The sequence below is a fragment of the Drosophila bipectinata genome, chromosome 2L (assembly GCF_030179905.1).
Source record: "Drosophila bipectinata strain 14024-0381.07 chromosome 2L, DbipHiC1v2, whole genome shotgun sequence".
Taxonomy (NCBI): domain Eukaryota; kingdom Metazoa; phylum Arthropoda; class Insecta; order Diptera; family Drosophilidae; genus Drosophila; species Drosophila bipectinata.
This window is the reverse complement of record NC_091736.1, coordinates 8,934,659-8,960,641: the sequence shown is the minus strand read 5'-3', so window position 1 is coordinate 8,960,641 and position 25,983 is coordinate 8,934,659. Positions and strand designations below refer to the sequence as shown.

The 25,983-nt window shown below is 46.9% G+C and overlaps 6 protein-coding genes across 6 annotated transcripts; all 6 read left to right on the top strand.

The window, feature by feature from the left end:
* Positions 1 to 443: 443 nt before the first annotated feature.
* On the top strand, positions 444 to 3,832 carry LOC108126982 (lysosomal alpha-mannosidase-like). The gene is made up of 4 exons (XM_017243784.3): positions 444 to 604; positions 723 to 1,093; positions 1,152 to 2,496; positions 2,569 to 3,832. The coding sequence occupies exons 1-4, from the start codon at positions 521 to 523 to the stop codon at positions 3,748 to 3,750; spliced, it is 2,982 nt and encodes a 993-aa protein (XP_017099273.3). The 5' UTR covers positions 444 to 520; the 3' UTR covers positions 3,751 to 3,832.
* Positions 3,833 to 5,529: 1,697 nt separating this feature from the next.
* On the top strand, positions 5,530 to 8,829 carry LOC108126821 (lysosomal alpha-mannosidase-like). Its single transcript, XM_017243547.3, has 5 exons — positions 5,530 to 5,614; positions 5,761 to 6,131; positions 6,194 to 6,661; positions 6,726 to 7,563; positions 7,633 to 8,829. Exons 1-5 carry the CDS (start codon positions 5,537 to 5,539, stop codon positions 8,812 to 8,814), a joined length of 2,937 nt encoding a protein of 978 aa, XP_017099036.2. The 5' UTR covers positions 5,530 to 5,536; the 3' UTR covers positions 8,815 to 8,829.
* A 733-nt stretch (positions 8,830 to 9,562) lies between these two features.
* LOC108126609 (lysosomal alpha-mannosidase-like) lies at positions 9,563 to 12,560 on the top strand. The gene is made up of 4 exons (XM_017243263.3): positions 9,563 to 9,909; positions 9,969 to 10,439; positions 10,497 to 11,325; positions 11,382 to 12,560. Exons 1-4 carry the CDS (start codon positions 9,563 to 9,565, stop codon positions 12,558 to 12,560), a joined length of 2,826 nt encoding a protein of 941 aa, XP_017098752.3.
* A 945-nt stretch (positions 12,561 to 13,505) lies between these two features.
* On the top strand, positions 13,506 to 16,786 carry LOC108126820 (lysosomal alpha-mannosidase-like). The gene is made up of 5 exons (XM_017243545.3): positions 13,506 to 13,619; positions 13,674 to 14,044; positions 14,108 to 14,575; positions 14,637 to 15,474; positions 15,545 to 16,786. Exons 1-5 carry the CDS (start codon positions 13,536 to 13,538, stop codon positions 16,724 to 16,726), a joined length of 2,943 nt encoding a protein of 980 aa, XP_017099034.3. The 5' UTR covers positions 13,506 to 13,535; the 3' UTR covers positions 16,727 to 16,786.
* A 1,019-nt stretch (positions 16,787 to 17,805) lies between these two features.
* LOC108126819 (lysosomal alpha-mannosidase-like) lies at positions 17,806 to 21,066 on the top strand. The gene is made up of 5 exons (XM_017243544.3): positions 17,806 to 17,907; positions 17,969 to 18,339; positions 18,402 to 18,872; positions 18,931 to 19,768; positions 19,833 to 21,066. Exons 1-5 carry the CDS (start codon positions 17,824 to 17,826, stop codon positions 21,012 to 21,014), a joined length of 2,946 nt encoding a protein of 981 aa, XP_017099033.2. The 5' UTR covers positions 17,806 to 17,823; the 3' UTR covers positions 21,015 to 21,066.
* A 232-nt stretch (positions 21,067 to 21,298) lies between these two features.
* On the top strand, positions 21,299 to 25,192 carry LOC108126818 (lysosomal alpha-mannosidase-like). Its single transcript, XM_070277550.1, has 5 exons — positions 21,299 to 21,773; positions 21,864 to 22,432; positions 22,492 to 22,962; positions 23,018 to 23,858; positions 23,919 to 25,192. The coding sequence occupies exons 2-5, from the start codon at positions 21,978 to 21,980 to the stop codon at positions 25,095 to 25,097; spliced, it is 2,946 nt and encodes a 981-aa protein (XP_070133651.1). The 5' UTR covers positions 21,299 to 21,773; positions 21,864 to 21,977; the 3' UTR covers positions 25,098 to 25,192.
* Positions 25,193 to 25,983: the final 791 nt, after the last annotated feature.

Genomic DNA, 25,983 nt, shown 5'->3' with positions numbered 1-25,983 from the left:
ACAATCCCATTAAGCTAATAAACCCTCAAGGGCCATTTAAATGCCAAAATAAACCTTTGGCTCCCCCATAGTATCAGCTGGCCAGTTGGGGTCTAAGATTCCGTAATCATCGTAAACGGACCTTGGTACAAATTCATAAATAATGTACAAGCCGTAGCTTCGAGTAGCCGTCAATGGAAACTCATTTTACTAATCGACTGCCAGCGATTAGAACCAATTCAGATACCAATTAAGATACGCAATGAAATGCGATCGCCACTACACTGAACTTGAACTTAGTGATGAAAGCATTATTATTTTCCTTGGCATTTGCTTATCGTTAAGCCGTTTTATGGGCTCTTCAACGATCCTAAGCCCGAGCACAAGCCTCTTGAGGGCCCGGAGTGATTGCTTATCACTGGCAGCCCCTGTGGGGGCCCCACCTATAAAAGCCTCGCCAATTTGCAGAAAAAGTCAGTTCTGGGCTCGAATCCCAACAGTCTTCAGGTTCAGTTCGAAAACTAATTGAAAACCGGTCGCCATGAAATACTTCTGCGGCATTGTTCTCTTTGTCGCCCTGTTGGCCTTCAGTGTGAGGCCCTCAGAGGAGGCTTGTGGTTACGAGGTGAGGATCAACATAAGGATAATCTTAAATAAGACTCCAAGTGTGACTAAATCAAGGAGATCAAACAACTGAGGTTTGGAACTTTGTACTTAACCGAACACTCCTATTTTGATTCCAGGCATGCCCCCAAACCAAGCCAAACATGATCAACATCCACATGGTTCCCCACTCCCACGACGACGTCGGCTGGCTGAAGACCGTTGACCAGTACTTCTATGGCCACAAGAGCAACATCCAGCACGCTGGTGTCCAGTACATCATCGACACTGTGATCGCTGAGCTGATCAAGGACCCCTCGCGTCGCTTTATCCAGGTGGAGACCTCCTTCTTCGCCAAGTGGTGGGCCGAGCAGTCCGAAACTGCCAAGTCCATTGTCCGCAAGCTGGTCAACGAGGGCCGCCTGGAGTTTACTGGCGGTGCCTGGAGCATGAACGACGAGGCTGCCGTTAACTACCAGAGTGTGATCGATCAGTTCACCCTGGGATTGAAGTAAGTTTACCATAAAAGCTCTTAGAAAACAGTTACTCATAATTTATTCCTTTTTTAGATTCTTGGATGACACCTTCGGATCCTGCGCCCGTCCCCGCATTGGCTGGCAGATTGATCCCTTCGGCCACTCCCGTGAACAGGCCTCCCTCTTCGCCCAGATGGGATACGATGGCGAGTTCTTTGCCCGTATGGACCACCGCGACAAGAACAACCGCATTGACAACTTGAACATGGAAATGATCTGGGATGCCAGTGACTCGTTGGCCGACAACGAGCTCTTCACCGGCCTGCTCTACCGTCACTACTCTGCTCCCCCCGGCTACTGCTTTGATGTCCACTGCGGCGACGACCCGATCATTGACACCAAGAGCTACGACAACAACGTCCAGTCCCGTGTGGATGACTTCCTCAGCTACGTCTCCGGTGTTGCCAAGGTCTACCGCTCCAACCACATCATGATCCCCATGGGTGATGACTTCCAGTACGAAGATGCCCAGGTCAACTTCAAGAACATGGACAAGCTGATCAAGTACGTCAACGCCCGCCAGGCCGATGGTTCCACCTACAACCTGTTCTACTCCACCCCCGCCTGCTACCTGAACTCCCTGCACGAGAGCCTCCAGACCTGGCCCAACAAGACCCAGGACTTCTTCCCCTACGGCAGTGACGACAACGGCTACTGGACCGGCTACTTCACCTCCCGCCCCACCCAGAAGCGCTTCGAACGTGACGGCAACCACATGCTCCAGGTGGCCAAGCAGCTCAGTGTCTTTGCTGACCTGAAGAGCGACCAGCAGAAGGAGGACCTTGAATACCTCCGTGAGATCATGGGTGTTATGCAGCACCACGATGCCATCACCGGAACCGAGAAGCAGGCCGTGTCCAACGACTACGATCGCCTTCTGTACGACGCCATCCTCGGAGGAGCCAACACTGCCGCCGATGCCCTGCGCAAGCTGACTGACCAGCCCAACGGAGAGTTCGAGAGCTGCCTGAACCTGAACATCAGCGTGTGCGCCTTCACCGCCGAAAACGCCGACAACCTGGTCGTGACCCTGTACAACCCTCTGGCCCACACCTCCACTCAGTATGTGCGCGTACCTGTGAAGAACGCCAAGTACGAAGTGACTGACGCCAAGGGCCGTGTGGTGACCTCTGAGCTGGTCCCCGTCTCCCCCTACGTTGTGAGTCTGGAGTTCCGTAGCGACGCCACTGAGCACGACCTGGTCTTCAAGGCATCCGTGAACAAGATTGCCAGCTACTACGTCAAGAAGGTGTCTGATGCTGAAACCAAGAAGGCTACCAAGGCTACTAAGGAGGGCAAAATCAAGATCCCATCCAACAAGACTGAATCCGATGATGCCGAAATCCGTGAGGATGGCGAGACTGTTGTCCAGACTTCGGTGAGTATTATTGGCGCTAGTCTGATTTACAAACTTTCTAATGAACCAATTATTATTTTTTCCTTCCATTAGACTGTCAAACTGGTCATCGATAACAACTCTGGTCTCCTGAAGACTGTGGAAATGAATGGAGTTTCCGAGAACATTGACCAGAGCTACGGTGTTTACAGGACTTGGGATTCTGGTGCATATCTGTTCCGTCAGTACCACCAGGGTGACTTTGAGATCCAGAGCGAGGGTGTTGAGTTCACCGTCTACGATGGTGTCCAGGTCAAGGAAGTCCACCAGCGTTTCACCGACTTCATCTCCCAGGTCATCCGCGTCTACGAAGGCATCGACCGCGTGGAATTCGAGTGGCTCGTTGGACCCCTTGAAAGGGAGGAGGAGTTCGGCCGGGAAGCTGTATTCATCCTGAACAGTACTATTGCCTCCAACGGAGTCTTCTACACCGATGCCAACGGTCGCCAGCTGCTCAAGCGCGTGAGGGATCAGCGTGAGGACTTCACCGCTGGTCTGGACAGGCAGCCCACTGCCGGAAACTACTACCCCATCACCTCCCGTATCGCTCTCGAGGACAATAACAAGCGTATTGCCCTTCTGAACGACCGCTCCCAGGGAGGAACCAGCATGCAGGACGGACAGCTCGAACTTATGTTGCACCGTCGTCTCGTTCGCGATGATGGCTTGGGAGTTGGAGAGGCTCTGGATGAAGAGAAATACGGCCAGCCCTTGATTGCCCGCGGCAAGATCTACCTGATCCTCAGCTCCACTGATGATTCCACCACCGTTGAGCGCGTGGCCGAGAAGGAGATCCACCTGCCCTTCTGGAAGTTCTTCAGCAAGAACTCCGGCAGCACCCAGTCCGTGGCCAAGGCTGTTCCCAGCTTCGAAGACTTCCCCCAGACCGTTCATCTGCTCACCCTTGAGCCCTTCAACGACAACGAGGTCCTGCTCCGTGTGGAGAACTTCGCCGACCACACCGAAACCAAGGTTGTTAGCTTCAACATTCAGTCGATCTTCGAGTACCTGAATGGTGTGGAGATCCGCGAAACCACCCTGGACGGTAACCTGCCCCTGAACCAACTGAAGCGCTTCAAGTTCCACCACGACTCCACTGGTCGCCAGCCCCAGGCCGTTGAGTACTTCACCGCTGGACACAAGCCCCTGTCTGCCCAGAAGGCCCAGGAAGCCTCCGACTTCAGCGTCACCCTGCAGCCCATGCAGATCCGTACTTTCATCATCAAGACGGAGTAAGCCAAAGTTCTCACCGAGATATGCAGTATTTAATGAAATGTAAATATGTAAAAATTGTAAAATAAAAAGCGAAACATTATAATTTCTCATTCGAAAAACTTTTGGGTTCAATGGGGAAAATTTTCTAGTTTTTGTAAATTACGAGGCTTAACCAGCAGAAATAAAAGTCCAAATCGCCAATAAGGAGGGTTTCCACCTTGTTGGCCCCAAAACATACTGTTTTTCTTGAATTATATGAGAATGAAATTTCAATCAGATGTAACTTCCTCATTTTAGTACAGTTTATTAAAGCTCTACAATTTTTTTGGAAGTGATCCAAGTGAAGGAGAGGGCCTAATAATGGCAACATTTCAGCTTCAACTCATTTTGGTGAAAGTCGTAAAGACCGTACAAATCTGAAACGCAAAAGACGAGTATGCCCTTAGTGTATACACTTTTCCGCATCCGTGGTACCAAAATGAAGAATTAATGAAAAATGCGAAATTATGAGGTTTTGAAACAAAAATCGTTCATTTCCTCTTTTTTTGTTGCTCATTATTTTTTTTTAAGAAACAATTTTCAATATTTTCAGACGATTCTTCACCGATGCTCCGGTCTGAGTAATATGTATGGTAAATTTTATGACAATTGTACTCTAGAGACAAAAGAGCACAAAAAAAATCGTCTGAAAATATATCTAAAATATCTCTCAAAGGCTAATCAAAGCCTTTATGTGTTGTCGTCAAGCACACTTTATCTTTAATGTACTTTCAGCTTTTTAGGACAGGTTACTATATTCAGCATTTCTTTTTAAAGTTTTAGTTTTACTATTTAAAATTAAGCGAATGAAAATTCATATATTTAATATTAATTTATAATAGAAAATTGCTTGTATTTAAAATAAAAGGAAAAAAACTTTATTTAATTAGTATTATATGGAACTTGTTGGTTTGACTTTATTAACAAAAACTAATTAGATATGTTTGTTTGTTGGTTCCTAATATATAAACTAATTATTTAAAATTTAATAAGAATTATAATATTATGTAGTTATAATTATAATAATATGTAGCTTTAATGGAATACTCAAGGCATTCACTTAACAATTCTCAACATAGCAACTACTCTTATTAACCAATTTAAATTCCTCGTGTCAATATTCCACTTTAACCTTAAGCCATCCACTCAAGGTCTGAAATGGAGGCATATTAGATACCAAAGAGTGTTGTTGCTTAGCCAAAATACTGTCTGTATAAGCCATTTCCGGGTTTTGAATAACATTCGAATAAATACTCAGCCCTATCTCATCACTTGCAGTTCGCGTGGGACTTTCAATTTCTATTTTTGAGCTTGTCCAGTTATTAAAAGGGGTTGAATGGGTTGATTAATTCCAGTACAAATCCATAAAACTTATTCCCTAACTTTTGAATATGCAATCGGCTATTAAAATCATTTCGACTTATCTCAAGATAAGCACTGCAGGTTCGCCAAAACAGAAGCACTCCCAAAATGGGGCTAATTTAGATACTTATTCAGATAATGCCAACAAGTGTTAGGAATTAAAATTTGTTATGAACCAGCAGGTTTGACATGCCATTGTAAACGTATTCCTAAGTTCCTCTTAGGTAATCGCTCAATTTTACCCAATTGTTTTTTAACGCACTTCAGGTATTCTAATCCGGGAACGGTTCGAGTACTGATTAGTTATCTGCCATCTGGGATACCCCCTATTGGGACCTATATATAAGGACTTATTGAAAGCGAGAAAATCATTTGAAGACTCGTCCGGAGGAGCTGAGGGTCAATCATGAAGTATCTGGGAGTCCTGTTTGTCGCCTTATTGGCTCTTCAGGCCAAGTCAGCACAGGCTGTCTGTGGTTATGAGGTAAGAAAAATGATAGATATTATTTCCGCAAAAGCGAAGGATTATTTAAGTTCCTGCGAAAAAGTGATAAAAGTTTTAAAATAAAACCGTTTCGTGATTTTGTGAACAGTGAGTGCAAGTACCTTAATTAAATTATTGGCTTACAGTCATGCCACGAAACGAAGTCAAATATGGTGAACATCCACTTGGTGCCGCACTCCCACGATGACGTGGGCTGGTTGAAGACCGTAGACCAGTATTTCTATGGACACAAGAACAACATCCAGCACGCCGGAGTCCAGTACATCATCGACACTGTGATCGCCGAGCTGATCAAGAACCCCGATCGCCGTTTCATCCAGGTGGAGACCTCCTTCTTCTCCAAGTGGTGGTCCGAGCAGTCGGAGACCGTCAAGGAGATCGTGAAGAAGCTGGTCAACGAGGGTCGCCTGCAGTTCACCAATGGAGCCTGGAGCATGAACGACGAGGCTGCCGTGAACTACCAGAGTGTGATCGATCAGTTTTCTCTCGGCTTGAAGTGAGTTTAAAAAGGACTTTGATACGAAAGAGTTTCTGGTAAACAAAGCTAATTCAAATCAGATTCCTGGATGATACCTTCGGTACTTGCGGACGTCCGACCGTCGGCTGGCAAATCGATCCTTTCGGCCACTCCCGCGAACAGGCCTCGCTCTACGCCCAGATGGGCTACGATGGCGAGTTCTTTTCCCGCATGGACCACAACGACAAGGGCAGGCGGATGGCCGACCTCGCCTTGGAGATGGTTTGGGATGCCAGCGAGTCTTTGGACATCAAGCTCTTCACCGGACTTCTGTACACTTTCTACTGGGACACCCCTGGATTCTGTTTTGATGTCCACTGCAGCGATGATCCAATCATCGATACTAAAAGCTACGACAACAACGTCAAGTCCAGAGTCGACGATTTTATTGCCTACGCTGCCCAAGTGGCTGAGAAGTTCCGTACGAACCACATCATGATTCCCATGGGAGGTGACTTCCAGTACGAAGATGCTGAGGTGAACTTCAAGAACATGGACAAGCTGATCAAGTAAGCAAGATCATTTTAAAAAGCATAAGTAAAAAAATAAACAGCCATTGCACAACACTCATAGGTACATAAATGAACGCCAGTCAAGTGGATCGAAGTACAACATCATCTACTCCACTCCGGCGTGCTACCTGCACTCGGTCCACCAGAGTGTGCAGTCCTATCCGAACAAGACCCAGGACTTCTTCCCCTACGGCAGTGACTCCAACAGCTTCTGGACCGGATATTTCAGCTCTCGGCCAACTCAGAAGCGCTTCGAGCGCGACGGCAACCACATCCTGCAAGTGGCCAAGGAACTCAGTGTCTTCGCTGATTTGAACAGCGAGCAGCAGAAAGAGGACCTCAACTACCTCCGCCAGATCATGGGAGTGATGCAGCACCACGACGCCATCACCGGTACCGAGAAACAAGCCGTGTCCAACGATTACGATCGTCTTCTTTACGACGCCATTCTGGGAGGAACCAACCTGGCCCGCGATGCTCTGAGGAAGCTGACACCCTATCCTAACGGAGAGTTCCAGAGCTGCCTCAACATGAACATCAGCGACTGTGCCTACACCAAGGACAACGCCGATAACCTGATCGTAACCCTGTACAATCCTCTGGCCCACACCACCAAGCAGTACGTGCGCCTTCCCGTCAAGAACGAGAACTTCCAGGTGACCGACGACAAGGGACGCGTGGTGGCCTCCGAGCTGGTGCCAGTATCCCAGCAGATCATTGATCTGGAGTTCCGTGAAACCGACACACAGTACGAGTTAGTTTTCAAGGCTACCGTCGACAAGATCGCCAACTACTACGTCAAGAAGGTTGAGAGTACGAGTGCTGCCCAGCCCCTCAAGGTCGTCAAGTCAGTCAGTGGAGAGACCCGTGAGGATGGCGAGACTGTCGTGCAGACTTCGGTAATTCTAATTTTTATCCTGATTACGTTAAAAATGCATTTTTAGCCAAAATATTATTGATTTCTTTAGACAATCAAACTGACGATCGACAACAACTCTGGTCTTCTGAAAACTGTTGAAATGAACGGCGTTTCCGAGAATATTGAGCAGAGCTTCGGTGTTTATCGGACCTACGATTCCGGGGCATACCTCTTCCGTCAATACAACCAAGGAGATTTTGTGATTCAGGATGGCGGCGTTGATTTCACTGTTTATGAAGGATCTCAAGTCGTGGAGATTCACCAGGTGTTTAGCGAATATGTCTCGCAGGTTATCCGCCTTTACGAGGACTGTGAAACTATTGAATTCGACTGGCAGGTCGGTCCAATTCCACGCGAGGAGGAATTCGGAAACGAAGTTGTCATCGTCTTCAGCAGTGAAATTGAATCCAAGGGCGTGTTCTACACTGACGCCAATGGCCGAGAGCTCCTCAAGCGTGAGAAGGACAAGCGTGAGGACTTTAACTCTGAGCTTGATAGGCAGCCTACTGCTGGAAACTACTACCCGATCACTTCCCGCATCGCCCTGCAGGACAGCAAGAAGCGATTGGCTATCCTGAACGATCGCGCCCAAGGAGGATCCAGCATGAAGGACGGTCAGATCGAGCTCATGCTGCACCGACGACTTGTCCGTGATGATGGTCTGGGAGTGGACGAGGTCTTGAACGAAGAGAAGTACGGACAGCCTCTTATTGCCCGCGGCAAGGTCTTCCTCGTACTGAACTCTGCCGAGGAATCTACCGCCGCTGAACGCGAGTGGGAGAAGGAGCACCACCTGCCCCTCTGGAAGTTCTTCAGCAAGAACTCTGGAAGCACCAGCTCCCCTGTCAAATCCCTTCCCACCTTCGATGACTTCCCCAAGTCCGTCCATCTGCTCACCCTAGAACCCTTCAATGATGGAGAGGTTCTCCTGCGTGTTGAGAACTTCATGGATCACACCGAAGGCAAGGTCGTCAGCTTCAACATTCGTCCTCTCTTCGACTATCTGAACGGCGAGGAAATTCGTGAAACTACTCTGGACGGAAACCTGCCCCTTAGCGACATGAAGCGATTTAAGTTCCACGCCGAGGGCTCTGGAGTAATGAGTTCTGAACCTGAGTACTACACTTCCGACCACAAGCCTCTGGAAGTCAGTGCGTCGCAGGAGGCTTCTGCATTTGCCGTCACCTTGAAGCCAATGCAGATCCGTACTTTTATTGTTAAGACAAAGTAAATTGCAAAACTTCCGCTGAGCAAACATAAATAAAAATGTAAAATTTACCAAAAACAATAAATTAATTTTTGTTTTATATAGAACATTTTTTCGATCTCTAGTGGGTGGGAGATAATTTTTATTTTATTATTACATTTTCTGAAATTTTATCACTTTGTTAATTCACGAATTCTATCTTTTTTCGTTTTTCTTATTGACTTATTGAATCTCTGACTTTAGACTTTATTTTAAGATATTCTGTTCGTCTATATAACCTGTAGAGATCTCCATCGGATTCTACATATGTGTTTGTTAAACTATATTCGGAAATTAGATGAATTTTTCTTTATTGTTGATGTATTTGCAAACAGTTTGCATTCCAAACTGAATCCCAAACCCCCAGCAAGTTGTCGCAAAAATAAACACTAATTAGATGGTGCTACTTGACGTTTTATTGGTTTTTAATGAGTTTTTAATAGGTTATGAATAGATTACACGTCAGCTTATCATTGTGAGCCTGAACATTTCTTATCAGGTCACACATTGATCCTATAAAGTAGCAGGTCTAGTACAATAGAAGTTCAGTTTTTGCTTTCGATTACCACAGATATGGCAGATCTAAGTGTTATTCTACTAACTACCCTGGCGGTCTTATTTTTACCCCAATCCCAAGCTATCTGTGGTTATGAGGTGAAGAAAAGGTTAAATTTCTTATTGTTTTAAATATTTTTAATTAATTTTTTAGTCGTGCCCAGAAACGAAGGAAGACATGATCAATATCCATCTGGTTCCCCACTCCCACAACGATGTAGGTTGGCTTAAGACAGTAGATCAATCCTACTACGGCTACAAGAACGCCATCCACCACGCTGCCGTTCAGTATATACTAGATAATGTGGTGACTGAGCTCATAAAGGACCCCAAGCGGCGATTCATTCAGGTGGAGACCGCCTTCTTTGCCAAGTGGTGGAAGGTGCAGTCAGAAACCATGCGCCAGGTGGTGAGGAAGCTAGTGAACGAGGGACGCTTCGAGTTCACGGGTGGAGCCTGGAGCATGAACGATGAAGCTTCTGTAAACTACCAGGAAGTGATTGATCAATTCACTGTTGGATTAAAGTAAGCTAAAGTTGACCCTAGTCTTCTTTTTACACAAATTAACTATTTTATAATTTAAGATTCCTGAACGAAACCTTTGGTGCCTGTGCCCGGCCTCGAGTTGGCTGGCAGATTGACACTTTTGGCCATTCCCGAGAACAAGCGGCCATTTTTGCCAATATGGGCTTCGATGGCCAGTTCTTTTCGCGGATGGACCACAACGACAAGGACACCCGTCTGGAGAACCTCTCTATGGAGATGGTTTGGGAGGCCAGCGAATCACTCAGCGGCTTGGAGCTCTTCTCCGGCCTGCTTTACAACTTCTACTCGGATACTCCGGGCTTTTGCTTTGACGTACTCTGTGATGATGAGCCGATTATCGATGGCAAGGGTCCCAGCAACAATGTTGAGTCTAGGGTAGACGAGTTCCTCGACTATGCCGAGGAGGTATCCAGCCATTTTCAAACCAATCACATTATGATACCCATGGGTGGGGATTTCCAATACGAGGATGCCAGAATGAACTACAAAAACATGGACAAGCTTATTAGGTAACATAAAAAAAAGTCTTGATTTTCTTTTATTAACTTTAGATATTAATACATTAGATATGTCAACGAACGTCAAGCCAATGGATCCATCTATAACATCTTCTACTCCACCCCGAGCTGCTACTTGAATTCCCTTCATCGAAGCCTGAAGTCGTGGCCCAGCAAGACCCTGGACTTCTTTCCATATGCCCACGAAAGTTGGAGCTTTTGGACAGGATACTTTTCGTCGCGACCAACCCAGAAGCGCTTTGTACGTGAAGGAAACCAGTTTCTCCAGGTGGTCAAGCAACTGAGTCTGCTGGCCCATCTCTCCAGCGACCAGCAGACCGAGGACCTAGACTATTTGAGGCAAATAATGGGAGTGATGCAGCACCACGATGCCATCACGGGAACCGAGAGGCAGGCCGTCTCCGATGACTACGATCGCTTGACCTATGATGCTATTGTGGGAGCAGCCAACAACGCCCGCGATGCTCTCAGAATCCTTACCAACCTGCCCGATGGGGAGTTCGAGAGCTGCCTCAGGCTGAACATCAGCGAGTGTGCCTTCACCAAGGACGGCGCGGACAACGTAATGGTGACCTTTTACAATCCCTTGGCCCATGAGACGTCTCAGTACATACGCATACCCGTCTTAGAAGAAAATTACGAAGTGACTGACGAGAGAGGAAACAAGGTTCCTTCTGAGATTCTTCCAGTTCCTTGGCAGGTTCTGGCTTTGGAGCACCGACCCAATAATACACAGCACGAGCTGGTTTTCAAAGCAACAGCCAATAAAGTTGCCAACTATTTTATAAAAAAGAATGAGGAAACAAAGGAAGAAAAAATCCCTGTCATTCAAAAGAGACCTCGTGATTCTGAATCTGAAGTTGTGGTACAGAACTCGGTAAGTTGATGAAGAATTCAAGTTGCATGGCCTTTATTTACTATCATTCTCTTCAGATCGTTAAGTTAGTTATAGATAGTCAATCAGGACTTCTGAAGAGCATCGAAATGAACGGAGTTTCCCAGGAAATTGTGCAAAACTTTGGAATATACAAAACAAACACCTCTTGCGCGTACACCTTTCGGCAGGAAGATGAGCTCAAGTCAGTTCACGAAAGCATTGAGTTCAGTATTTACGAAGGATCTTTGGTCAAGGAAATCCATCAGCATGTCAACGAGTGGATTTCGCAGGTGATTCGACTTTACGAAGGTGTCAACCGTGTGGAGTTCGAATGGATGGTCGGACCAATCCCCCTGGATGGCGATGTAGGTGGTGAAATAGTTACCAACTTCCAGAGCGGGATTTCGTCAAAGGGTGTCTTTTACACCGATTCTAATGGTCGTGAGATGATAAAGCGCGAAAAAGACAAGCGTGAGGACTTTGTTTCCGACTTGAGCCTCCAACCCATAGGCGGAAACTTCTATCCAGTCACTTCACGCATTGCTCTGCAGGATGACAGCCATCGCTTGGTCCTGCTGACGGATCGATCGCAGGCGGGGACGAGCCTAGAGGATGGCCAGCTTGAAATGATCCTACATCGCCGGCTGCTATTCAACGATGGCGGTGGTGTGGGTGAGCCTCTGAACGAGGAGCAGTTTGGCAAGGGATTGATTGCCAGAGGAAAATTGTACCTTATTTTGAAATCCGTTGAAGATGGAGACACTAGCTCTGAACGGGTGATGGAGAAGGAGCTGTCACTTCCCTTCTGGAAGTTTTTCAGCACAGCTGGTAAAGATGGTAGGGTTTCTTTAGACTCATTACCTGATTTCAATGATCTTCCGGAGTCAATTCACCTGCTAACCCTGGAATCCTTTACTGAAACTGAAGTTCTGCTTCGCCTCGAAAACTTTTTGGATGCAACAGAAGGAGGTCCAGTTACCTTTAACATTCGCCACATCTTCGACAGCCTCAATGGAGTGGAGATCAGGGAGACTACTTTGGATGGGAACTTGCCTCTCAGCGAGATGAAGCGTTTCAAATTCCAAGCTCAGAAATCCGGAAATCCACCCACAGCTTTGGAATACACTACCGTCCAGTTCAAGCCATTAGAGGCGAGTGAGCTTGATGAAGCCTCAAAGTTTTCTGTATTATTGAATCCGATGCAAATTCGCACTTTTATCATTAAAACTGCATAGATTTATGTTAGGAACTTACTAAAATTTTAATAAAACTACTCTTGCATACAAGTATGTGACTTTGTTGTTTTAATATTTCAATGAAATTGGGGCCATGAACTAAGTAATTAATAATTTGAGCAGCAAGAAGTAAAAATTACAAAGCTTTAAAATATCCTAAGATACATTAGACTGGTTACTTTGTAGATTTATTTAAAAATAATTTTCCTAAATTAGTCTTTAATGTTTTGTGAAGATTCCTAAATATTTTCACAAATTATTTAATAAAATTTTTTATAATAAACGACACGCTACACAAACTTTAATGTCTTCAGTGGAACATGCAGGTAATCCGTGTCCAGGAACTCTTAAACGAATATAATTATTAGTTTGCACGGGCATGGAAACCAAAGGGCACTCAACTATTAACTAGATCAAAGGGTGGAGAACAAAAAAAAACTACCAGCGAAGATTAAAGAAACCGCTGTGACTTGACATGGTTATTGCCAAGCAATGGAATTGGAAAACACAAGCTATCTAGCACTTCTGCATGTGTAGCTTTCACTTTTTAGTGATAAGAGCCGGTAATCCGCTGGGTGGCTTCAAAACTTTTTTCATCTTCAAGTGGCTATTAATCAATTAAAAGCCATTTACTCGATTACAATTGAGAATTAGTTGATAAGAAGTGCACTACCATGCCAAATCCGAGATAATATTTACAGCAAGGTTGATTGCCATTCTAGTTTATGGTAAAGGCAACAATATTGCACTGCCTGTGGCACAAATAATGCTCTAGGTGGGTACCTTGGGGACCATTCACTAATCATTGGGTTACACTTAATCGGTTCTCTCGAGTGGAATAATTGAAAACAATTTCAAGTGGCGATTAGTTATCAAAAACGACTTCAGACCTCGTCGAGGAACTTATAAAAGTGGAAATACCTTGTACAGCAGTCAGTTCTAGTCCTGGAGTCAGCAGATCTCGTTGTCCGCAACATGGCTCCTCTAAGGGATCTTATTATCCTACTCATCGTTTGTGGCTCGTTTGTCACTCAAGGCGAAGCAGTTTGTGGCTATGAGGTGAGTTCCATCTAAGACATCCTTCGAACTAAGGCTAACCAGTTCCTCATTTAGTCCTGCCACGAAACCAAACCGAATATGGTCAATATTCACTTGGTCCCCCACTCCCACGACGATGTGGGCTGGCTAAAGACCGTGGATCAGTACTTTTATGGACACAAAAACAACATCCAGCACGCCGGAGTCCAGTACATCATCGACACTGTGATCTCCGAGCTGATCAAGAACCCCGATCGCCGTTTCATCCAGGTGGAGACCTCCTTCTTCGCCAAGTGGTGGTCCGAGCAGTCGGAGACCGCCAAGGAGATCGTGAAGAAGCTGGTCAACGAAGGTCGCCTGATGTTCACCAATGGAGCCTGGAGCATGAACGACGAGGCTGCCGTGAACTACCAGAGTGTGATTGATCAGTTTTCTGTAGGATTGAAGTGAGTGCTGAAAGATCTTGTTCTTAATTAAGTGGGTATTAAATAATTTCTTTTCGATGGCAGGTTCTTGGACGATACGTTCGGTGTCTGCGGACGTCCTAAAGTTGGCTGGCAAATCGATCCTTTCGGTCACTCTCGTGAACAGGCCTCGCTCTACGCCCAGATGGGCTACGACGGCGAGTTCTTCTCCCGCATGGACCACAACGACAAGGGCCGCCGTATGAATGACAAGGCTTTGGAAATGGTTTGGGATGCCAGTGAGTCATTGGACATCAAGCTCTTCACCGGACTTCTGTACACTTTCTACTGGGACACCCCCGGATTCTGCTTTGATGTGCACTGCAGCGATGATCCAATCATTGATGGCGACAGCTACGACAACAACGTCCAGTCCAGGGTGGATGCCTTCATCGCTTATGCCGCTGAGGTGGCAGAGAAGTTCCGCACCAACCATATCATGATCCCCATGGGTGGCGACTTCCACTATGAAGATGCTGAGGTTAACTTCAAGAACATGGATAAATTGATCAAGTGAGTAGTATAAAACTACTAAATTAATCCTATACAGTTCCTAACGAAATATCTATTTCAGATATGTCAACGAGCGCCAATCCAGTGGATCTCGATACAACATCATCTATTCCACTCCCGCTTGCTACCTCAACTCCGTGCACCAGAGCGTTCAGTCGTACCCGAACAAGACCCAGGACTTCTTCCCCTACGGCAGCAACACCAACAGCTTCTGGACCGGATACTTCAGTTCTCGGCCAACTCAGAAGCGCTTCGAGCGCGACGGCAACCACATCCTGCAGGTCGCCAAGGAACTCAGTGTCTTCGCTGATTTGAACAGCGAGCAACAGAAGGAGGACCTCGACTACCTCCGCCAGATTATGGGAGTGATGCAGCACCACGACGCTATCACTGGTACCGAGAAACAGGCCGTGTCCGACGACTACGATCGTCTTCTTTACGACGCCATTCTGGGAGGAACCAACCTGGCCCGCGATGCTCTGAGGAAGCTGACACCCTATCCTAACGGAGAGTTCCAGAGCTGCCTAAACATGAACATCAGCGACTGTGCCTACACCAAGGACAACGCCGATAACCTGATAGTAACCCTGTACAATCCTCTGGCCCACACCACCAAGCAGTACGTGCGCCTTCCCGTCAAGAACGAGAACTTCCAGGTGACCGACGACAAGGGTCGCGTGGTGGCCTCTGAGCTGGTACCAGTCTCCCAGCAGATCATCGATCTGGAGTTCCGTGAAACCGACACTCAGTACGAGTTGGTCTTCAAGGCTACCGTCGACAAGATCGCCAACTACTACGTCAAGAAGGTTGAGAGTGCGAGTGCTGCCCAGCCCCTTAAGGTCGTCAAGTCAGTCAGTGGAGAGACTCGTGAGGACGGCGAGACTGTTGTGCAGACTTCGGTAATTATCATTTTTATCCTGATTACTTTAAAAATTCATTTTTTAACCAAACTATTATTGATTTCTTTAGACAATCAAACTGACGATCGACAACAACTCCGGTCTTCTGAAAACTGTAGAAATGAACGGCGTTTCCGAAAACATTGAGCAGACCTTCGGTATTTACAAGACCTACGATTCCGGCGCATACCTCTTCCGTCAATACAACCAAGAAGCAGCTACGATTCTGGACAGCGGTGTTGAATTCACTGTTTACGAAGGATCTCAGGTCAAGGAGATCCATCAAGTCTTCAACGAGTTCCTCTCGCAGGTTATCCGCCTTTATGAAGGCAGGAACACCGTCGAAATTGAATGGCTTGTCGGTCCCCTTCCTCGCGATGAAACCTATGGAACCGAAGTCATTACCGTATTCAGCAGTGAAATTGAATCCAAGGGCGTGTTCTACACTGACGCCAACGGCCGAGAGCTCCTCAAGCGTGAGAAGGATCAGCGCGAAGACTTTACTTCCGAGCTGGCTGTGCAGCCGACCGCTGGAAACTACTACCCGATCACTTCCCGCATCGCCCTGCAGGACAGCAAGAAGCGATTGGCTATCCTGAACGATCGCGCCCAGGGAGGATCCAGCATGAAGGACGGTCAGATCGAGCTCATGCTGCACCGACGACTTGTCCGCGACGACGGTCTTGGAGTGGACGAGGTCTTGAACGAGGAGAAGTACGGACAACCTCTGATTGCCCGCGGCAAGGTCTTCCTCGTTCTGAACTCTGCCGAGGAATCTACCTCCGCTGAACGCGAGTGGGAGAAGGAGCACCACCTGCCCCTCTGGAAATTCTTCAGCAAGAACTCTGGAAGCACTAGCTCTCCTGTCAAATCCGTTCCCAGCTTCGAAGACTTCCCCAAGTCGGTTCATCTGCTCACCCTAGAACCCTTCAATGATGGAGAGGTTCTTCTGCGTGTTGAGAACTTCATGGATCACACCGAAGGCAGGGTGGTCAGCTTCAACATTCGTCCCCTCTTCGACTATCTGAACGGAGCTGAGATTCGTGAAACCACCTTGGACGGAAACCTGCCTCTGAGCGACATGAAGCGTCTTAAGTTCCACACCGAAGGATCAGGAGTGAGGGGATCCGAGCCGGAGTACTACACCTCCGCCCACACGCCCCTGGAGGTGGATGCTTCTCATGAGGACTCCGACTTTGCTGTCACCTTGCACCCGATGCAAATTCGTACTTTCATTGTAAAGACAAACTAAGCAGTAGCATTAAAATAATGTAAATTAATGTCATTGGCGAAATAAATAAAATATTTTCATTATATAAAAAAAAAAATGCTTATTTTTATTTTTTTCTAATAAACTGGTTAGATTAATGAATATTAACCTTGAATCAAAAATAATATAATTTGCATCGAATCTTTACTTTAGAAATTGGTTTAATATCATCATAGGAACTCTATCAATGAGTCTTTAGCAATGAGACTTATTTTATTCTGTGCCTTTCCGTTCTCATAACTTCAATAAATCGATTCCTGGTTTATTTTCCTTTCTAACCATACACATATATTTATTAGCATACATTTGTACCTTTTTCTTAAGGCAACGATTCTTAAAATAAACTAATAAATTCAAGTAATGTATGAAAATAATTCTGGTTTAAACTATTTTTGAATGTTAGTTATAATAAAAATTAGCTAAGCCGTTTATACCAGCCGTGAATAGAAAGAAACTAAAAGAAAATAAAACTCTAAAAGATTTTTTTCTTAAGCGAAATAATTAAACCTCCAACATTTTTGCAAAAAATGTATAGGAAACAAAAGATATTCAAGAATTTTAAATTTAAAAATATATGTAAAACACACCATATTATTAGTGTGTTATCAACATGATTGGCTTTTGGACATTACTGGCTTAAAAAGTCATAATCGGCAACTTTTACAACCAATTAGTGATAAGGTTCTGTCATGAAGGGGTCGACACCAGTAGCTTTTAGTTATCTTTGAGTGGCACACTCAATTAAAATCCATTCAACGCGATTAAATATTGGGAATTACTGATAAGCGTCAAACTTGCCAAATCAGAAATAATATGTACTGGATTAGTGGGCGTTTTAATTCAAGGGAAAATACACAGTCCATAAAACTCGTGGTTATTTTCCTTGACAACCATTGGCTTATCGTGTTACACTTAATGGGTTCTATTAACTGGGCAAATTCAAAATATTCTTGAGTAGCAAAATACCTCTTGAGAAGTAAATTTATAAGAACCCCCATTGAGTACCTTATAAAAGTAAGAAATTCGTTTCGAAAAAATTAGTTCTTGATTTGGATTCGACACTTCTGCAGTTCTTCAATATGGACACGCTAAGGTTTCTAGGAATCTTCCTGGTCCTTTGTGGATTGTACGCCACCCAAGCCGAAGCGGTTTGTGGATATGAGGTGAGAATATCCCAGGGAATATAAGGATATCCACAGGCAGGCTCTAACCTTGTCCTTTTAGTCATGCCACGAGACCAAGCCCAATATGATCAACATCCACTTGGTGCCCCACTCCCATGACGACGTGGGCTGGCAGAAGACCGTTGACCAGTACTTCTATGGACACCGGAATAACATTCATCACGGCGGAGTCCAGTACATTATTACGACAGTGATTGAGGAGCTGGTCAAGAATCCCGAACGTCGCTTCATTCAAGTGGAGATGTCCTTCTTCTCCATGTGGTGGGCCCAGCAGTCGGAAGTCACCAAGAATATCGTCAAGAAACTGGTGAACGAGGGTCGCCTGCAGTTCACCAATGGAGCCTGGAGCATGAATGACGAGGCCAATGTGAACTACCAGAGTGTGATCGATCAGTTTACCCTGGGCTTGAAGTAAGTACTAGAGGGATTTCACTTTTAGAATTCTCTTTAAGACTAGTCTAAATCAATTTCAGGTTCCTTGATGACAACTTCGGTTCCTGTGGCCGTCCCACTATCGGCTGGCAAGTTGATCCCTTTGGCCACTCCCGAGAGCAAGCTTCCATCTTCGCCCAATTCGGCTATGACGGCGAGTTCTTCTCCCGCATGGACCACAACGACAAGGACCGGAGACTGCAGGACCTAGCCATGGAGATGATCTGGCATGCCAGCGAGTCCCTCAGCGACCTTAAGCTCTTCACCGGCTTGACCTACCGCCACTACTCCTCTCCCGACGGTTTCTGTTTTGATGTCAACTGTGGAGACGAACCGATTATCGATGGAAAGAGTTACGACAACAACGTAAAGACCCGCATCGACGACTTCCTCAGCTACGCCTCCAAGGTGGCCGCTGCCTTCAGGTCCAACCACATCATGATTACGATGGGTGGCGACTTCCAGTATGAAGATGCCGCACATAACTTCAAGAACATGGACAAACTGATTAAGTAAGTTAAACTGATTAGCCATTTTTTCCAATTTTATTAAATAATTATTATATTCCAGGTACATCAACGAACGCCAGTCCAGTGGCTCTAACTATAATATTGTCTACTCTACCCCCGCTTGCTACCTCAACTCTGTTCACAAGAGTGGCCTTTCCTTCCCTAACAAGACCTTGGACTTCTTCCCCTTCGCTAGTGATTCGAACAGCTTTTGGACTGGATACTTCACAAGCCGTACCACCCAGAAACGCTTCGAGCGCGTCGGCAACCACATCCTGCAGGTCGCCAAGGAGCTCAGTGTGTTTGCTGATCTCCCAGCTGAGCAGCAGAAAGTAAACCTGGACAGACTTCGCTCGATCATGGGAGTGATGCAGCACCACGACGCTATCACCGGAACAGAGAAGCAAGCCGTCTCCAACGACTACGATCGCCTGATGTACGACGGTATATTGGGAGCCACCCAGACGGCCGCCGTTGCTCTGAGGAAGCTGACACCCTATCCTAACGGAGAGTTCCAGAGCTGCCTCAACATGAACATCAGCGATTGTGCCTTCACCAAGGACAACGCCGACAACCTGGTCGTAACCTTGTACAACCCTCTGGCCCACACCACCAAGCAGTACATGCGCCTTCCCGTCAAGAACGAGAACTTCCAGGTGACCGACGACAAGGGTCGCGTGGTGGCCTCCGAGCTGGTACCAGTCTCCCAGCAGATCATCGATCTGGAGTTCCGTGAAACCGACACTCAGTACGAGTTAGTTTTCAAGGCTACCGTCGACAAGATCGCCAACTACTACGTCAAGAAGGTTGAGAGCCAAAATGCCGCCCAGCCCCTTAAGGCCGTCAAGACCGTCAGTGGAGAGATTCGTGAGGACGGCGAGACCATCGTACAGACTTCGGTAAATATTACTATCCTATTTATTGGGACAAGTTAAGTGGCAATAAGGTTTCTTAATTTTTTAGACAATCAAACTGACGATCGACAACAAATCTGGTCTTCTGAAAACTGTTGAAATGAATGGCGTTTCTGAGAATATCAAGCAGAGCTACGGTGTTTACAGGACTTGGGACTCTGGTGCATATCTGTTCCGTCAATACCACCAAGGTGACTTTGTAATTCAGGATGGAGATGTCGAGTTCACTGTTTACGAAGGAGATTTGGTTAAGGAAGTTCACCAAAAGTTTAGCGACTATGTCTCGCAGGTTATTCGCATCTACGAAGACAGGGAGGCCATAGAGATTGATTGGCAGGTCGGCCCCATTCCTCGCGAGTCAGATTTCGGCAACGAAGTCGTCATCACCTTTACCAGTGAAATCGACTCCGAAGGTGTGGTCTACACTGACGCCAACGGTCGCGAAATGATCAGACGCGAGAAAGACAAGCGTGAAGGATTCACTCCCGAGCTTGATAGACAACCCACTGCTGGAAACTACTACCCCATCACTTCCCGTATTGCTCTGCAGGACAGCAAGAAGCGAATGGCCGTCCTGAATGACCGTGCCCAGGGAGGAACTAGCATGCAGAATGGCCAAATAGAGCTCATGTTGCACCGTCGCCTCGTTCGGGACGACGACAAGGGAGTGGGAGAGGTCTTGAACGAAGAGAAGTACGGTCAGCCTCTGATTGCCAGAGGAAAGGTCCTCCTGGTCCTCAGCCCCGCCGATGAGTCCACCTCAGCGGAACGCGACTGGGTGAAGGAGCACCACCTGCCCCTGTGGGCCTTCTTCAGCAAGAACACTGGAAGCACCAGCTCCCCTGCCAAGTCGCTTCCCAGCTTCGATGACTTCCCCAACTCCGTTCACCTACTCACCCTGGAACCTTTCAACGACGACGAGGTTCTCCTGCGATTGGAGAACTATTTGGATCACACGGAGGGCAAAGTGGTTAGTTTGAATATTCGTCCCCTCTTTGACTATCTGAACGGCGTAGAGATTCGAGAAACCACCCTGGACGGAAACCTTCCCCTGAGCCAAATGAAGAGATTCAAGTTCCACGCCGAAGGTTCTGGACCTATTCCATCAGAGCCTGAGTACTACACCGCTTCCCATACTCCATTGGCTGCGAACTCTTCGCAGGAGGCATCCGACTTTGTCGTCACCCTGAAGCCCATGCAGATTCGTACTTTTATCGTTAAATTCCAATAACTCATTAAATTTTAAATGTAACAGCTTAATTTTAAAAGCAAAAAAATAAAATACGAACGACAATACAAACTTGTTGATTTTTATTACAAATGGTTTCAATAGTTTAATTTACATAACAGTTTCAACATTTTCTTTTGCTTATCATAGGTACCTGGTCTTGATGAAATGTATATTTTTTTTAAATTTTTCATTTTTTCATACACTATGAACCTTATAAAAACTATTACTTTGTAAATAATTTGATTCAATAAAAGGAATCCATTTTGTGAATATTTATTATTAATATCAGTTGAAGACTAAATCACTTAAAGTTGATTAAAACTTTTTTAAATAAATACTTTATTTGGATTTATACTTATATTTTTTGACCATTCCATGACATAACACAAGTGATGGATATTTTAAAAAGTATACATCTTGAGTGGTTTGCAGTCTACGTGATCCACTTTTTGTATGATTCAAACGGCAGTATCGTAGCTAGAGACTTGTGATATTATTCAACATGTGTGGCTTTCACTTTTAGATTAAAAAGCACTTCAAGTCCATTGATGGGTTCGAACCCATAAAAGTTTCCTTACCTTTGAGTGGGAAGTAATCAATTAAAATCCATTTAAACAGATTACAATCAAGGGTTCCAATGATAAGAAATGCAATGCCGTTCCAAATTCGCCATAATACTCCGACCCTGTTTAATTGGCGTATTAGCTCATCAAGTTAGCAACTCTAGAACGCTGCATGTGGCACAAATAAAACTCAAAGGTAAGTACCCTAGGGGACCATTTTCCTATCTTTGGGTAACTCTTAATGGGCCCTCCTAACTCGCCGAATTCAAAACATTTTCAAGTGCAGATTAGTTATCAAATATCGGCAAGAACCCCCCATTAAGGAACTTATAAAAGTAAGAATGATTCGCATATGAAGTCAGTATTTGGCCTGGAATCGATAGATTGAGAATTCCGGAAAATGGCGAAGGTGAAAGCCTTTTGTGTTCTAGTAGTCCTTTGTGGCTTTTACATCAGCCAGAGTGAGTCTGTTTGCGGCTATGAGTCCTGTCCGGCAACCAAGCCTGGCATGATCAACATCCACATGGTGCCCCACTCACACGATGACTTGGGATGGCTGAAGACTGTCGACCAGTACTACTACGGCAGTAGGCAGGGCATCCAGCACTCCGGAGCCAAGTACATCTTCGAAAGTGTGGTCACTGAGCTCAGCAAGGACTCGCGCCGCCGATTCATTCAGGTGGAGACCGGATTCTTTGCCAAATGGTGGCAGGATCAGTCGGAGCTCACTAAGGAAATAGTCAAGAAGCTAGTCAACGAGGGTCGCATGGAGTTTACCGGCGGCGGCTGGAGCATGAACGATGAGGCTGCCGTAAACTACCAGAGTGTGATTGATCAGTTCACCCTGGGTTTGAAGTAAGTACATATAAGGGTGCACTACCTCGAAGTCCTTTACTTACTTTTGTCATCTGAAGGTTCCTGAATGACAACTTTGGTGCCTGCGGTCGCCCTCGCATCGGCTGGCAGATCGATGCTTTTGGCCACTCCCGTGAACAGGCCTCGATATTCGCCCAAATGGGCTTCGACGGCCAGTTCTTTGCCCGCATGGACATGACTGACAAGAACAAGCGAGTGGACAACCTGGGTCTGGAGATGATCTGGGATGCCAGCGAGACCCTCAAGGAAATGGATTTCTTCACTGGAATGCTTTACCAACACTATTCCGCCCCATCGGGCTTCTGCTTCGACTCCCGCTGTGGGGATGAGCCCATTATCGATGGAGACAGCTACGACAACAATGTAAAGTCCCGAGTGGACGAGTTCATCAACTACGCTGCCAATCTCGCCCAGAAGTACCGCTCCACGCACATTATGGTGCCCATGGGCGATGACTTCCATTACGAGAATGCCTACGTGAACTACGAGAACATGGACAAGCTGATCAAGTAAGTTGGATCAACTTTTAAAAGTACTTTGGGTATTTACTGTGAACCCAATTAGGTATGTCAACGAACGCCAGGGAAGTGGATCCAAGTACAACCTCATCTACTCCACTGCGGGCTGTTACCTCAACTCACTGCATCAGAGTCTCCAGAGCTTCCCAAACAAGACACAGGACTTCCTGCCTCACTCCCACGAGGCGAAGAGTTTCTGGACCGGATTCTTCACTTCCAGGCCAACCGCCAAGCGTTTTGAACGCGATGGCAACCACATCCTCCAAGTAGCCAAGCAACTGAGTGTGCTGGCCAACCTTTCCAGTGAGAAGCAGGCCAAGGATCTGGACTATCTGCGCCAGATCATGGGAATAATGCAGCACCACGATGCTATCACTGGCACCGAAAAGCAGGAAGTGTCCAATGACTACGATCGTCTGATGTACGATGCCATTCTCGGTGGTGCCAATACCGCTCGGGATGCTCTGCGCGTTCTGACCGACCAACCCAACGGAGAGTTCGAGAGCTGCCTGCGACTGAACATCAGCGAGTGCGCCTTCACCAAAGACAATGCCAACAACTTTGTGGTGACCCTCTACAATCCTCTGGCTCACTCTTCCACCCAATACGTGCGAGTGCCTGTCAAAAATGAGAACTATGAGGTGACCGATGCCAAGGGTCGCGTGGTGCCTTCCGAGATTGTTCCAGTGCCTTGGCAAGTCCTGGCCCTGGAGTTCCGCAACAACGACACCCAGCACGAGCTGGTCTTCAAGGCAACTGCCAACAAGATCGCCAGCTACAACATCAAGAAGGTCGACAAGGAAGAGAGCTCTGACATAGTAGCCCAACAGGACACCAGGAACCAAATTTCCACCCACGATGATGGGGAAACTGTGGTGCAGACTTCGGTGAGTCTCTTTCTCTTCCCAGTTTTGTATAGTTTTTCAACCAACACCCTTTTTCGTTAGAAAATAAAACTGGTGATTGACAACCAAACAGGCCGTTTGAAGACGGTGGAAATGAACGGAGTGTCGGAGAGAGTTGAGCAGTCCTTTGGAATGTACAAGACTGCCCGGTCATGCCATTACATTTTCCGCCAAGATGAGGACTTGCAAATCGTTGACGATGCCTACGAGTTCTCGGTGTACGAGGGCGACTTGGTCAAGGAAGTCCGCCAGCAGGTCAACGAATGGATCTCCCAAGTAATTCGCATCTATGAGGGTGGCGAACATGTCGAGTTCGAATGGCTTGTGGGTCCGATCCCCGTGGACGACGATCTGGGCAAGGAGATAGTGACTATTTTCCAGAGCGACATATCCAACAACGGAGTCTTCTATACCGACTCCAATGGCCGCGAGATGCTGCGCCGAGAGAAGGATAAGCGCGAGGACTTCAGCCCCGACTTGAGTGAGCAGCCCGTGAGCGGCAACTATTACCCGGTCACCTCTCGCATCGCCCTGCAAGACAGCAACAAGCGTCTGACCCTCCTCAATGATCGGTCCCAGGGAGGCACTAGCCTGCAGAACGGGCGCTTGGAGATGATGCTGCACCGTCGCCACCTGTTCCGGGATGGCTCCGGTGCCGACGAGGCCATTAACGAGCAGCAGTTCGGAAAGGGTCTGATCGCCCGTGGAAAACTGTACCTGTCCCTCAGTGCCGTGGAGGATGAGCCCACTGCCCTCGAGCGCATCGCGGAGAAGAAGATTCACCTGCCCTTCTGGAAGTTCTTCAGCAAGGAGAGTGTGAAGGAGGTGAAGCTGTCGCTGCCGGACTTCAACGATTTCCCCGAGTCGGTGCATCTGCTCACTCTGGAGCCCTACTCCACCGATGAGATCCTCTTCCGGGTTGAGAACTTTTTGGACCAGACCGAGGGCGGCGTGATTAGCTTCAACATCCGGCCCATTTTCGATAGCCTGGGTGGTCTGTCGATTCGCGAGACCACCTTGGACGGCAACATGGCCCTCAGTGACATGAAGCGTCTGAAGTTCCACCACGATGGTGCCGGGGCTAGCCACTCCACCCCCGAGTACTTCACCAGCCTGCACAAGCCCCTGGAAGCGGAGAAGTCGCAGGAGGACTCCGAGTTCAGTGTCACCTTGAAGCCCATGCAGATCCGAACATTCATCATCAAGAAGGAGCTCGCCTAAGAAGGACGTCATGCTATTATTAGATGTATTACAAAGTATTCCACACGTAGCGGCGCCAGGGTCAACCTGCTCAAATAAACGATCTGCAATGATAATTACGAGCTGGTAATGTCGATTCGAGATTATCAGCCGGCTTTTCATATTTCCCGCTTACAATGCAGATACATTTGCTGCATTGGCTTCCGGCCGCAGCACCACCCATCGCCCAAAAACCACATCCTGCCAGACAACACCTCAAATCCCCTGGCCTGAGTCGACATAAGTCCTTTGGTTATTTGGTGAACCCATCGCCCCGTCGTTTGCATTTTTGTTGTGAGCTTTCCGGGTGCTAGCTGTGTGCAGTGCTATACTATATATAGTATATGTACAAGTATAAATGATATCTGTGTGCGATAGCATGTTGTTGCTGCCCTAATGCTGCTAATGTCTGGCACTCGAAAAAAGATTTTCGCCCAATGCCCGATACCCTCGGCCCCCAGCCCCGCCTCGGCCACAGCCCACTAAATACTTTTGTGCCAACACCAAACAGGAGCCGGAGGACTTTGGTCCTGGGCTTTTATTATTAAGTTCGCCACGGGAGACTTTAATCTTCAGCCTCCTGGTTGGGACAGCCGACTCACACCCTCGGACGTTCTCTGCTCCGATTCACTTCACTGCGATGCAAAACAATGAACTGCTGAATTCATGCCATATGTGTGTGTATGTGTCCTGGGTCCTGAGTCCTGAGTCCTGGATCCAGGGAGATGGGAAAAATTATTTAATATTACCCGTCTTAGGCGATGAGGCGAGCCCGGTTGAGGCGTGGCTCGGTCTTAATCCTCCGGCGAGCATTAGACATGGAATTTAATTTAGTTCCAGCTGCAGCCTGTAACGGCAGGACTTAGCG